At 44.0% G+C, this 14,511-nt stretch overlaps 1 protein-coding gene across 3 annotated transcripts in view; it reads left to right on the top strand.

Annotated features, from left to right (window-relative positions):
- LOC138638118 (probable cation-transporting ATPase 13A4) overlaps positions 1–14,511 on the top strand; it is a 900,755-nt gene that overhangs the window by 191,418 nt on the left and 694,826 nt on the right. For all 3 annotated transcript variants that reach the window (XM_069727142.1, XM_069727140.1, XM_069727141.1), the window contains exons 4-7: positions 4,139–4,209; positions 4,992–5,072; positions 5,517–5,586; positions 14,321–14,455. In XM_069727142.1, coding sequence (XP_069583243.1) covers positions 4,139–4,209; positions 4,992–5,072; positions 5,517–5,586; positions 14,321–14,455 — 357 coding nt within the window. The remainder of the gene's footprint in view (positions 1–4,138; positions 4,210–4,991; positions 5,073–5,516; positions 5,587–14,320; positions 14,456–14,511) is intronic.

The following is a 14,511-nucleotide window of genomic DNA, read 5'->3' as shown; positions in this document are numbered from 1 at the left end:
CAGGAGAGCAGGAGAGCTGGGTGGATGAACATACCATGAGAATGCTAGAAGCAGAGGAAAGTCTGTGTGCAAAGCTGGGTGATGTAATATGTGCACTTCATAGACAGACAGCAGAAGAGCAGGAGAGCTGGGTGGATGAACATACCTGTCGGAAGAATAGAGATGCTTGTTAGAGTGCGATGGTGGCAGGTAGCAGGGCACAGTCTGTATGCATCTTTCAGGTTTTAATTCTACTGTAATCCACACTTTTAGGACACACTTATAGGAATCACACTGCAGACTGATGAATGACTGCAGACTGCATGACTGCATGACTGCATGACTGCAGACTGATGAATGAAGTGTCTCTGACGGTGGTGGTGCACAACCAACGTCAGACACACTGTCGTAATATGAGGGGCCCTGTGCCAGTACCGCTGCCCACGAGAGAGTGTTCCCCCCAGCTCGAACAGTGCTCTACCACTTGCAAAACTTACCTCTCCCTGCTCCACCACTGTGTAGTCTGTGCTGTTAAATCCTTCAATGGCACTGCCAATACAAATTTGTTGAAATGATAGATGATAGTTAAAACATACAGGGGCCCTGTCCTCCATTTAGACCAGTTAATATTTTGCGCCAACTACCACTCTCTGCTACTCAGCAGAGGAGCCCACTCCTGTATCTAGCTATGCCACCTGTTTATTTATGAACAATTTTTTGGCAGACATTTAGCCCACTTTATTATTTGGGCCTACTAACTGTGTCAGGCACTCATTACAGTTGTCCTCCACTGAATAAAGCAATGCCGCCAGTTTAGTCCTGTTACCAATTTTGAACTGCATTTAGCCTACTTACTTATTTGGGCCTAGTAACTGTGTCAGCCACTCCTTACAGTTGTCCTCCGCTGAACAAAGCAATGCCGCCAGTTTAGTCCTGTTAGTAATTTCGAACTGCATTTAGCCTACTTACTTTTTTGGGCCTACTAACTGTGTCAGCCTCTCATTACAGTTGTCCTCCTCTGAACAAAGCAATGCCACCTTTTTAGTCCTGTTACCAATTTTGAACTGATTTTAGCCTACTTTTTTATTTTGGGCCTATATCTGTGTTTCCTCCTCATCCTGCCCATTGCCCAGCCACTGTTAGATGAGTCTGCTGGTACATTGACCCAGACCACTACATTCCCCTTGCACTCTACACAGCCAGAATCTGACCCTGCTGAAAGTTAGGTTCTCCTTCCTGCTTACTGTACCACCTAACATGGGGACAAAGAGGAAGATGCAGATGAAAGTGCAGGTTCCTTCATCAGGTGGGGGTGGGGGCACACTCATTGGCACTGGCACAGGGCCCCTCATAGTACGCAAAAGTGTCTATGGCAGTGGGAGGTGCCACCCGCCGTCAAACGTGCCACCAGCCATCAAACACACCGCCGTACTATGAGGGGCCCTGTGCCAGTGGCAACTAGTGGGCCTCCCTGCTTGCTCAGGATCACAGCACTTGCAATGTTGAAATACTTACCTCTCCCTGCTCCACCGCCGTGATGTATTCCGCATTTCCTGGGCCCACACAAATCTTGGTCCAGCCCTACCCCCCCCCACAACTTTAGCCAAATGACCCCCTGTTTTCAATGCCCAAGATTGACAAGCTTAAGGAGTAAGAATTGATGTTTTTGTCATTAAAATGGGCACTGTAGGTGTTTTCCTGTCCTCCACTCACTGCCGACTTTGATTCCCCATTGACTTGCGCTGGGTTTCGTGTTTCAGTCGGCCCCCGACTTTTTGCAATAATCGGCCAATTTCACCCGACCCGACTTTTGACAAAGTCGGGTTTCGTGAAACCCGACTCGATCCTAAAAAAGTAAAAGTTGTTCAACTCTACTAGTCAGTCCCCACTACAACTAAAAACAAAGAGGGCAGACAAGCAAGGGGACACTTAACTTGAAAAGACAACTGAGTTGTCATGCCAGCAATCCTCCAAGTGTCCTCTGAGAGGGAACTTACCTACTGTTAGTACATACAACTAGACAGAGATATGTAAGAGCTAACACCAGCAGCATGCTGCAGACACATAAACATAAAACATAGCAGTGGAGCCGTTCCTTCTGCAGCTTATTTGGTAAGCGCTATAGCTTGCTGAATAAGCAGGGACCTGATCAAATTTGCTCATCTCTATGTGAAAAAGACTTATCCAAAGTGACTTACAGTTATAATTTCTGCAAAAGGAGGCACTTTAAAGTACTGACTCTAGGGGGAGTATAGTTATGCACACTGAAGTTTTCACTTATTTTGTCCAAGTTTCATTTCACAATGAAAAGAAAACCAAATGTTCACACTTGTAGGCATTTACTTTACATAAACTGAAGCAAACCCTCAAAAGAAACCAGTGAAATTGCAAGTTATGAGGTAGCAAAGCACAAAAAAATGCCACTGTATGGTCAGCAGGGTCCTCTCTCTCTACTGTAGAGTATAAGCTCTTAAGGTTAACGGGATCCTCTTTCTCTACTGTAGAGTGTAAGCTCTTATGGTCAGCAAGGATCGTTCTCTCTCTCTCTTCTCCCCAACAAGTATTTTCCAAGCACTTATAATGTTTTTACTATTGAGATTATCATGAATTTATTCACTACAAATCATTTTTGTGGGGGGGAAACTTAGTGAAGTTGATGAATTCGAATTTCTAACACTGTACCCTTTATTATGATTATAGTTAGAGTTAATGTGTTTTTGGCAGGGATGTAGACATGTTAAGCTCTATATGTGTATATAGTATTATTATCACAAGGATTGTATGCATTACATTTATGTACTAGTGTTAAAAATTGGCCACCATGGTAGGTGTATGTTTTCTGATGGGAAGAAATTGGTGCATCCCTGGGTAGTTTAGGCCACTGCTGCGACTGACTCATGATGTCCATACTACTTGTAACCCCAATGGAAGAAGATATAAGGCAGCTGTGATATGAGCTGAGTTGTAAGAAGAACAAGGTAGTTACAAATGAACTGTAAAACAACCTGTGGTTCTGCATTCCTATAGAAGGTGCTGCTTGCAGTCTTGATATCCTGTAACACAGTATGTAACGAATGGATACGGAGGCACAGATGTTGAAGAGCACATTCATTTTTATTGTAATTTAACGTGGAACCTTGGGACCACGGTCCCGGGGGCTCCGAAGGAGGCGTGACTACATGAGCCCCAGACACCCGTGGTAAGACCCCTCGAACAGTGTCAGAATGGGATGCCTGGGGGACACGGGTGCTACCTCCAGTTAGACCCCAGACACGTGGTAGCTGACCCAGCGGGACAGACGGACTAGCAGGGTTTGCTGGTGATGTAGAGCTAACCGGTGGGTACTGGGGGTACGGGTAGAAGCTGGTTACGGCAGTACTGACGTTGTCCAGAGGTACGGGTGACTGAATGGCAGGACGAGACGGAACTGGAGTAGGCAGAACGGAGGTTGTCTAGGAAAGCCAGGTAACGGGTAGCAGATAGTCGGTGGAGACAAACAGTATAAGTGGAGCACTGGCAGAGAACTTCAGAAACAGAAGCACATGCTAGCAGGAACTGGAAGTAAGCAACAGTGGATACTTGTTGCTCCAGCACCCTCCCTATGGTGGAGGCGCTAGACATAGTGCTTAGTCAGAAGCATTTTTTAAAATGTGCACTGTCTCTTTAAGAGACCGGAAGCGAGCGCATGCGCGACCTAAGCTCTCAGCCCGAGAACCTGCTGGCTGCGCGACAGGAAGCAGAGGAGGGATGGGAAGCAGATGCTGTATAAGGACAGCATGGAGCTGGCACAGAGCCGGAGTCCCGATGGGGACCTTGCGAAGGTACAGAGACCGGACCGGATGTAACACAGTAAAGCACATAATAAGTTAGCTACCAGTGCCATAGTGTTGTGTTATAATCACTTGTGGCCAAAAGTTAGCATGTCCTCAAGTTTAACCTGATGAGTCTCTATTGGGATATGTTGGTTTCTCTATCCCAAATGATACAAGCTCAGTTCCTATTCTCCTTTCATTTCTGAATTTAGAATAGCTTACTGGTTGACAGGATAAACAACATTAATAGAGTAATGTGAAGCAACTACATATGCTGTTTTAATTGTGATACATAAAAGTAATTTTATTATAAAATGCTTACTCATTTCTCTCATTTATACAATTAGGTAAGATATATACAAGTGCAAAAAATACGATATGTCTGGATTCCCTCTGAGGACAAGTTTATAAAAATTGGGTAAGTGAACTACAAATAAAATTTAACGGTGTTATCTGGGACTTACCGTAATTGTTTTTCTATGGGGCTAAGTACTTATTCACAGGACATTGTTATATACCTGCCTGTTCTGCCCTGTGATGATCTCTCCTGGCTCAGAGTGGTCACAAACCACTTTTGGCAATGTTTCTACTACTTTCTGTGACATCACATCAACAGAACATTTCCTTCTCTTTCGATCTTCTCTTTTCCACCAACATAGAAGAGGATTCTTTACTGTTAGGGCAGTGAGAATCTGGAATTGCTTGCCTGAGGAGGTGGTGATGGGGAACTCAGTCAAGGGGTTCAAGAGAGGCCTGGATGTCTTCCTGGAGCAGAACAATATTGTATCATACAATTAGGTTCTGTAGAAGGACGTAGATCTGGGGATTTATTATGATGGAATATAGGCTGAACTGGATGGACAAATGTCTTTTTTCGGCCTTACTAACTATGTTACTATGTTACTATGTTACTATGTTACTATGATCTGCCGATTAGGGAGCTGTCAGTCAACATGACATTAACAGTGATAGAAGAGAAGGAACTGCACAATCGACATGACATCACATGAAAGTAGGCAATTCATCAGGAGTTGTCCATGACCACTCTAAGCTGGGAGAGATTGTCACACAGCAAAAAAGGCAAGTAGTTAGCAAGTACCTGCTGATAAGTACTTAGCTTCATAGAAAAAAGTCCTGGATGACTCCGCTAACACTGTACTTTATCAAACAAATTCATAATCAAAGATATTTTCATTTTAGTGTTCTGGAAAAAGACCTCTCTTGCTCAGATATACACTCAAAATATAGTTTTGGTCTCATCAAAGAAGAACGGGAAGTCAGGTATAAACACCCCTATCCCCTATCCTTTCATCAATTTAATTCCTGGAATAATGTTATAGTGGTTTTCCAGTTTTTATAATTAAAGCAGATGACCTGTAAAATAAAAGATTGATGCATTAATTGTTGCCAATTATGAATATCTCTGGTTGCTCACAGTGGATTCATTTTTGATATCCAGCAGCTATGTAGGTAGGAGGCTCATTAGAAAAAAGAGCTTTGTTCTAATTAACCATACAGTTGCATAATTGATAAGGATTTTATAATTGACAGTGAGAAGTGTTTTTTTTCAAATCTGGAAATTAAAGAAATTATATTGTAAAGCTACATAACATTGCAGTTTACAGTGATAAGGCTTTACTAAGATAAAAATAAAATGGCACATAACTTTACAAATCTATGTCATACGGCTATTGTACAGTTATTACTTGTATTATGTTTGGGCAGACTACGGATCTGTGGACTAAACTCAATTACAGTGAAAGTAACTCCTTTGTGGAAACTACTGTCAAGAGAGGTAAGATAATAAATCTTTATACAATATAACATGCAGGCTGTTTGCTGCATATTACATTAAATGTATAGCTTTGTTTGATATAACAGCAACAACATTTGCAATGTTTCACAAAAATAATTAATTTATGGAAGAATTCAAGATCAATTGCTGTATATTGCTTACATATTTCTAAATAAAAAATGCCACTGTATGGTCAGCTATGGTTAAAAGTATATCAATATAGTAGTTATCCTCCAATTTGTTACTCTGTTGCTATTTTAATACTGCATAGTCAAAATATTTGATCCAGCAGTACAATTTTCCAAACTTAATTAATTATTCTCAAGTTGTTAAATAAGCAGCTCATAATTCTACATTCTCCTACTTTCCTAGTTTCTGGGAGAAGGAAGGAGGTTCAGTGGCTTGTGCAAGTATTCACCTACTTGGCTTTTTACCTAGTTATTACAACCGGTAGTTAACCCCTTACCGACATGCGTCGTACATGTACTGCTCTGTGCAGCCTCATGCTGAGCGTCGCAGCTATGTGTGAGGCTGGTTTCACATTTACGTTTTTTTGGGTGCGTTTTTGCGGTAAAAAATGCAAAAAAACGCATGATGAAAAAATGCATGTAAACGCGTGCAAACGCTGCGTTTTTTTGACGCATGCGTTTTTGCATGTGGTGAAAAAAACGCGGCGTTTTGACGCGTTTACATGCGTTTTTCATGCGTTTGCGTTTTTTAAACGCATGTTGAGAAATGTGTGACAGCTGCCAATCATCAAAATAAAGTAAAAAACCCACTATAAACAGAAATAGTTAGGGTTAGGGGTAGGGTTAGGGGTAGGGATCATAACCCTAACCCTAACCCTAAAGGGATCCTAACCCTAACCCTACCGCTAACCCTAACCCTAAAGGGATCCTAACCCTAACCCTAACCCTACCTCTAACCCTAAGGGATCCTAACCCTAACCCTACCCCTAACCATACCCCTAACCCTAACCCTAACCCTAAAGGGATTAGGGTTAGGGTTAGGGGTAGGGGTAGGGTTAGGGTTAGGGGTAGGGTTCGGGGTAGGGTTAGGGTTAGGATCCCTTAGGGTTAGGGTTAGGGGTAGGGTTAGGGTTAGGGTTAGGGGTAGAGTTAGGGTTAGGATCTCTTAGGGTTAGGGTTAGGGGTAGGGTTAGGGTTAGGGGTAGGGTTAGGGGTAGGATCCCTTAGGGTTAGGGGTAGGGTTAGGGTTAGGGGTAGGGTTAGGGTTAGGGTTAGGGTTAGGATCCTTTAGGGTTAGGGGTAGCGTTAGGGTTAGGGGTAGGGTTAGGGTTAGGGGTAGGGTTAGGGTTAGGGTTAGGATCCCTTTATAACCTTTATGTTGGGGGGTGGCATATCAGTGTGTTTTCTGGTTTTTTAATATAAAAACGCATGCGTTTTTAATGCAAAAAAACGCATGCACAAAACTACGCATGCGTTCCCATTGACTCCAATGTATTTTTTGACCCCCCAAAAAATGCATGAAAGCGCATGCGTTTTTTTTGGTCCAAAAAACGCTTCTCAAAAATACTACAAGTTGCATTTCTGAAAATGAACGCATGCAGTAAAAAACGCATGCGTTGCAAAACGCGACCAAACGCGTACAAACAAAAACGCATGCGTTTTCAATGTTAAATATAGGGAAAAAAATGCATGCGTTTTTTTGAAAAAAAATGCTGCAGACAAAAACGCAAGTGTGAAACCACCCTGAGAGCTGACAGCCCGCAGCAATGCCCATGATCTGTGCTAGCACCGATCGCAGGCATTTAACCCCTCTGATGCCGCTGCCAGTAGTGAAAGCAACATAGATAAGCATTGCATAGGGAATGAGTTCCCTGCACTCTTCCATCAGAACAATGCGATGTGATCACATTGTCTTCATGGTCTCCACCTTGTGGCTTGGGGTCCTTCATGGTCCTGCAGAGAAGGTGGCTTGTGAGCACCTGCTGAAAGAAGGTGTGACATGCCTGCTTCCCTGCCTATCAGATGCTAATGTAATACTCTGCAGTGCAGTGTCAGCAATCTGACACAATACAGTGATGTCACAGGATGGGACAATGTAAAAAAAGTAAAAAGTAAAAAAAAAAAAATATTAAAAAGTGTCAATATATTTTTTTTTTTAAATCAACAAATAAAGAAAAAAAAATATTTTCTTCAATATATTTATGTATGTAAATTAAAAAATAAAAGTACATATATTTAGTATAGCTGTGTCCGTAATGACCTGCTTTATAAAACTGTCTCACTAGTTAACCCATTCAGTGAACACCATAAAAATAAAAAAGAGGCAAAAAATGCTTCATCACTTTACTGCCAATGATTCTGCTGTGTTCGTCTTTTTAGTTTTGCGCAAAAGTTTTTTGCACCTCTGAAAAGAAGGTCTTCATTGAATAGAGGCCAGATGGAGTGCAGAGTAACTCTGCTGCCTCATTATAGTAAATGGATGCATCAGGGCTTTCATCTGTCACGTCACTTGGAGATTAGATGGAAACTCCGATGTAAGGGCAGAATGGTTTTTAACAAGGAAAAATGCAAAGTACTAGATCCGGACAATAAAAAGGAAAAAAGCATATATAGAATGGGAGAATAGGGCTAAGCAACAGCACATGTGAAAAAGACGAGTATACTAATAGATCATAAACTGAACATGAGTCAACAGTGTGATGCAGCAGCAAAAAGGCAAATGCAACTCTGGGATTATTTAACAGAAGCATACAGTCTAGGTCTCGCAAAGTTATTATTGCCCTCTACTTCTCTTTGGTCAGACCTCATCTGGAATACTGTGTCCAGTTTTGGGCACCACATTTTAAAAAAGACATCAACAAACTGGAGCAAGTAGAGAGAAGAGCGACAGAATGGTGACCGGTCTGCAAACCTTGTCCTATGAGGAACGTTTACAGGATTTGGGAATGTTTAGCTGGCAAAAAAGAAGACTGAGAGAAGACTTAATAGCTGTCTACAAATATCTCAAGGGCTGTCAGAAGGATCATCTTTATTCTCATTTGCACAAGGAAAGACTAGAAGCAATGGGATGAAACTGAATGGGAGGAGAGATTAGATATTAGAAAAAACTTTTTGACAGTTAGGGTGATTAATGAGTGTAACAGGCTGCCATGAGAGGTGGTGAGTTCTCCTTCCATGGAAGTTTTCAAACAGAGGCTGGACAGACATCTGTCTGGGATGATTTAGTGAATCCTGCTTTGAGCAGGGGGTTGGACCAGATGACCCAGGAGGTCCCTTCCAACTCTACCATTCTATGATTCTATGGCTCAGAGTAGAGCGCCAGATAAATGTGTTCATAAATGTTTTGTAAAATTTTCCCAATTAAAGCTTCAACTCAATACACAAAAAAAACAAGCCCTCGCTTAGGTCCATCACCTGCTAACGGAAATATAGGGGCTTCCACGTTACTGGTAGCACAAAAGCTCTGGAAAATCGAAATGGCTCCTCGACCCCAAAAGAAATTCAGCAAATTCTCCACTTACAAATCCAAATGCCCCCTCCCTTCTGAGTCACAGTGTACCTAAACCACATTTAGTGACCATGTTTGTATTTTCTGTATTGATGAGAGCCCACAAAATTTACATGTGCATGTTGTTAGGTGCCGGGATTCTGACTCTGCACGCAGTGAGGAATCTAACGGTAGTGTGGACTCAGCTGTATGTGCTCAGGGCAGGCTCAGTGCCTTTAGAATTCTGGCTTCTTCAGAGAGGAGTTTTTGTGGTTGAATTCAGGGCAGGCACTAGTGCCTTTAGAATTCTGGCCCCTCCGGAGAAGAGTTCTGGGATTGCTTGGAGTCAACTACCCAGAGGGGTTTGCATAACCCTGTGACGCTAACAGGGTATGCATTTAGTGCAATTTTCACTTTGCGGCCATATGCTGATAAACACGGTCTCATAGCAGAGTTCCTTTTCCGTCACTGTGTGCAATTGGCACAGCCACGTGCCACTCCACTGAGTGATATTAACTCAGTTCAAGCCTGTTACGCTTGCTGCAAATCTCGCCATTGTCTTCTTAGCTGCAGTGTACCATCTCTGCATGGTGAACCCCGGGTGGCTAACACACTGTTAGGGTTAGTGGAACGCAACAAATTATAAGAGAGATGTTATAAGGTGCGTTCGCAGCCCGGGGTCCGCCGTGCAGAGATGGAACCTGCTTCTGAGTAATGACGGACTATATGGCGGTACAATGTGGATACACACATGGGTTAACTTCACCCTGTGTGAAGGAAGCAAACCCTGCTGCATCACAGGGCCACAGTACCGCACCAAGAGCGCAAGCAAAGAGTCTCAGGACTCGATCCCAAGGCACCGGATAAGAGTACGTATAGACCACTTGCGCTCGACACAGCAACTGGGATGTCAAAGTAACAGAAAATATAACTAAAAGCACAAAAGTATGTGCTGTGCCGCTTTGGCGGACGCCAGTAACCACCCAGACTTGGGATAGGAAAGCGCTCTATAAGCGCACGGCGCCGCACTGGTGGTTACGGCAACAAACACTGTATCGTTTGTCTTTATGATGACAGCTTAGTTGGGCGCTAGACAGCAAGCATCCACCTTTTGCGAACAGTCATACACAAGGGAGGGGATTTTAAAGAACGACTTGCACTCATCAACACACACACAAGATTCCAAATGTACACTAGCGCATGGCCGTGCGGTCATGCAAACCTTTTATAGCTGCAGCAAGAACAGGACCTTCCAAGAAGCACCAATGGGAGTCAGCCACAGAAGAAGAACACCTTCAGGACCTTCCTAAAGGACCAATGGGAATTGCTGCAGTATCTAAGCATGTGACCCTTGATCTCCAACAAGAGATTTTGCCCTGGGCATGCTCAGAAAGGGAAGAGTAGGACTTAGTCCCAAACAAGTCTGCTCGCTGCTGCCCAGTACTGGCTACAATGGCAGAAGTAACCAGTCGTCCAGTATCAGCCTGAGCTAGATGCTGGGGACCGATGTCTTCGCTGAGCAGACTCGACTGCGGCCAGAGAAGAATGGGAGACCTCAGCGGAGATGGTTCGAGATTCCCCCTGTGCAGAGGCGGGATCTCGACACCTAACATTATGCCCCCAGGGCTCCCCTCTCCTTGGAACTCGCTACGCTCAAAGGCAACAATGAGCTGTGGAGCCCGAATGTTTTCAGCAGGCTCCCAGGACCTGTGCTCTGGGCCATAACCCTTCCAATCCACCAAATAGAATTTTTTGCCACGTACCACCTTGCACCCCAAAATAGCGTTCACCTCGTAATCATTCGTAGACGAACCCGATGTCCCGGCAGATGACTCGGAAAAACCGGGACATGTATACGGGCTTCAAGAGGGACACATGAAAGGTGTCAGTGATACCCAGGCGTGGAGGAAGGGACAGACGGTAGACCACAGGGTTAACCTGTTCGAAGACCTTGAAGGGACCCAAGTACCAAGGTGCAAACTTAGTGGACTCAACTCGCAGCCTGATGTTATGGGTGGAGAGTCACACCAAGTCGCCAGAAGCAAAGGTCGGAGCGGGGTGCCAATGAGCAACGGCGGCAGTCCTCATTCTCTCCTTGGAGGCCCGAATGGCATCCTGAGTGCAAATGTCCCGTGCCTCCACAGCCCAGACTGCCACCCTGGAGTCAGCGGAAGACACGGGCATGGGCACAGGGACACGTGGATGCTGGCCGTAATTTATGAGGAATGGAGTCTGACTGGTGGAGTTGGCTACAGCGTTATTAAGCGCAAACTCAGCCCATGGTAGCGAGGATGCCCAGTCATCCTGCCTGGCAGAAACAAAATGTCGTAAATATGTGACCAAGGTCTGGTTGGCCCTCTCAACCAACCCATTTGTCTCAGGATGATATGCCGAGGAGAGATTCAACTCAATATTGAGTAGACGACAAAGCTCTCTCCAGAATCGAGATGCAAACTGAGGACCCCGGTCACTGACAATTTTGTCCAGCATACCGTACAGGCGAAAGATATGTTTGATGAACAACGCTGCCAGAGCCCGTGCAGAAGGTAGCCGTGGAAGAGGCACCAAGTGCACCATTTTGGAAAAATGGTCGGTGATCACCCACATAATGGTGCAGCTACGAGACTTGGGTAAGCCCACCACAAAGTCCATCCCAACCATCTCCCAGGGCCTGTCTGCCACCGGCAGGGTTAAAGCAACCCAGCTGGCCGTTGCCGAGGAGACTTGTTCTTGGCGCAAGAGACACACGCCCAAACATAGTCTGTGACGTCACGAGTCATATGTGGCCACCAATATGTCCTAGACAGTAGCTCAGATGTCCTTTTGGACCCAAAATGTCCACCCACTCTGGATGAGTGAGCCCAAGAGAGAACCTCCGGAGGCAGATTGGATGGTACAAAAGTCTTGCCCGGAGGCACAGACTCAAGCGAAACCGGGGCCACAGTTCTCAGGCTCTCGGTGGGGACAATAAGCCGAGGCTCCTCTTCCTCCTCCTCGGATGATACAACGGAGCAAGAGAGAGTATCGGCACAAATGTTCTTCTCCCCGGAAAGAAAATGGAGGGTGAAATGGAAGCGGGAGAGGAACAAGGACCATCTGGCCTGGCGAGAATTTAACCGCTGGGCTGTCTGCAGGTACACCAAATTCTTGTGATCTGTGAAGACTTGGAAGGGAAAACGAGCTCCCTCCAAGAGATGTCTCCACTCCGAGAAGGCCAACTTCATGGCTAGCAACTCCCTGTCCCCGATGGAATAATTCCTCTCTGCTGGTGAGAAGGTCTTAGAAAAGAAGCAAGGATGCTTCCGACCTTGAGCATCCTTTTGGAAATGGACTGCTCCTGCACCAACAGATGAAGCATCCAACTCCATTATAAATGGCTTATCTACATCGGGACGATGTGGGATGGGAGCGCTAGCGAAGTGTGACTTAATGGAGTGAAAGGCCTTGGAGACCTCCTCAGACCACAATTTGGGATTTGCTCCCTTCTTGGTGAGGGCAACCAAGGGAGCTACCAAAGTTGAGAAGTGTGGAATGAACTGGAGATAGTAATTAATGAACTCCATAAAGCACTGCACCGCTTTAAGAGAATGGGGTTCCTGCCAGTCCATCACAGCCTGTAGTTTGGCAGGATCCATAGCCAATCCCTGGGCGGAGATGATATAGCCCAGGAAAGGTAAGGACTCCTGCTCAAACACACATTTCTCCAACTTTGCGTAGAGGGAATTTGCCGTAAGAGGTCGAAGACTCTGCAAGCAACTCTCCGGTGGGAGTCAATATCTGGAGAGTAGATGAGAATATCATCCTGATAGACTATGACCGAGGTGGAGAGCATATCCCGGAAGATGTCATTTACAACGTCTTGGAAAACGGCTGGGGCATTACAGAGCCCGAAGGGCATCACTAGATATTCGTAATGCCCATCCCTCGTGTTAAAAACCGTCTTCCATTCGTGCCCCTCACAGATGCGAATCAGGTTGTAAGCACCCCGCAGATCTAATTTTGTAAATACCCTTGCTTCCCGAAGCTTATCAAAGAGCTCAGATATTAGGGGCAAAAGATACTTATTCTTAACGGTGATGACGTTAAGACCCCTGTAATCTATGCATGGATGTACTACAGATTTTTTTTAGGATCGTGCTATTTAGTCACCTAACGAGGGCAAATTATGTGATTGGTCCATACATACTGTAAGACCTACATGCTGACAGATGAAGTTTAGCTGTAATAACGATCTACCTATAGATCGAAACGCGTCGCTGGACTCTTAGCACCCTAAGTGTACATCCACACAATTTGAGGACTTTTGCCGAACACTATGTTTTCAATGATTTTAAGGAGCTTGAACAGTCATTTTTTTTCTTCTAATAAAATATTTATCAATAACAGTACATTGCTATAGAGGCCAAGTGGCTGATCCTACAAGTGAGATCAGGTTTCAGACAACATGCTACAAAGATACCAAGTGGCACACAGCATGAGACAATATGTCGGGCAAGTGCCAAATGTCTAGCCACAAAGTTCAGACTGACAGACTGAGAATGCTGGTAAAATAAGTAAAGGTATCCTATAGTAAGTGCAGATGACAGAAGTAAAAATATCAAAGGCAATAGTAAAGCTATTAATAGGAGGGCAAAATCTGAGGAAATAGCATTTTAACACACATTTCGCTTTTAGCTTCTTTCAGAGGGGTAAGTTTAGGATAGAGACACTGGCTTTTTACATTTTGACTCACAAGTAAGGGAGGAGAGGTTATGAGCGGCACTAGCATCAGCCGCTCAGATATCAGAAGTCGTGGGGTCAGTGTCTGACGTCATAGCTACCTGCCCTCACCAGACATGTCAAGGTGGAGGCAGAGAGCGGCAAGGTCATTGGATATAGATAGTCTGAGAATTCTAGCACAAAAATGCAGACTCAAATTTTTATTTTAAAATAAAATTAGAAATTGATGGCAGAAAAACACCTAAAAAAAGTTGGGACAGGGTTAAGAAAAGCCTGAAAAAGGAAGTGAAAGTAATGAAAAACAGCTAAAAGATACATTTTAAACTAACACGATTGCATATAAAAAAAGCATGAACAACTATGAATAATAATCACACACAATACAATCAAATTAATTGCATTTCACAGTTTTCTCAGTAGTGTAGACAACATCAGGTTTTATTCACGTTTCTTCAAATTCAGTGCTAGATTGGGGTTCTTGGAACACAAGAGGAAATGATTCTGTTACAATTGTTGGAACTATGCATATGTGAAATAATTATTTACTTCTGCTTTACAGGTTTTCAACCCATTTTATGTGTTTCAAACCTATTCAGTAAGTTTGTGGTTTGCTACAGGATACTATGAATATAGCGGCTCTATTGTAGCTATGACCATCTTGTGCATTTTAGCAACAGTGTACAATTTAAGAAAGGTATGTGTGCTTGTGTTTAAAGAAAACAGTGTTCTATTCCATTTTCCTTTACAAAA

Source organism: Ranitomeya imitator, chromosome 5, assembly GCF_032444005.1.
Source record: "Ranitomeya imitator isolate aRanImi1 chromosome 5, aRanImi1.pri, whole genome shotgun sequence".
In the NCBI taxonomy this organism is placed as follows: domain Eukaryota; kingdom Metazoa; phylum Chordata; class Amphibia; order Anura; family Dendrobatidae; genus Ranitomeya; species Ranitomeya imitator.
Note: the sequence above shows the minus strand (reverse complement) of the source record. Positions and strands in the feature narration are given on the sequence as shown.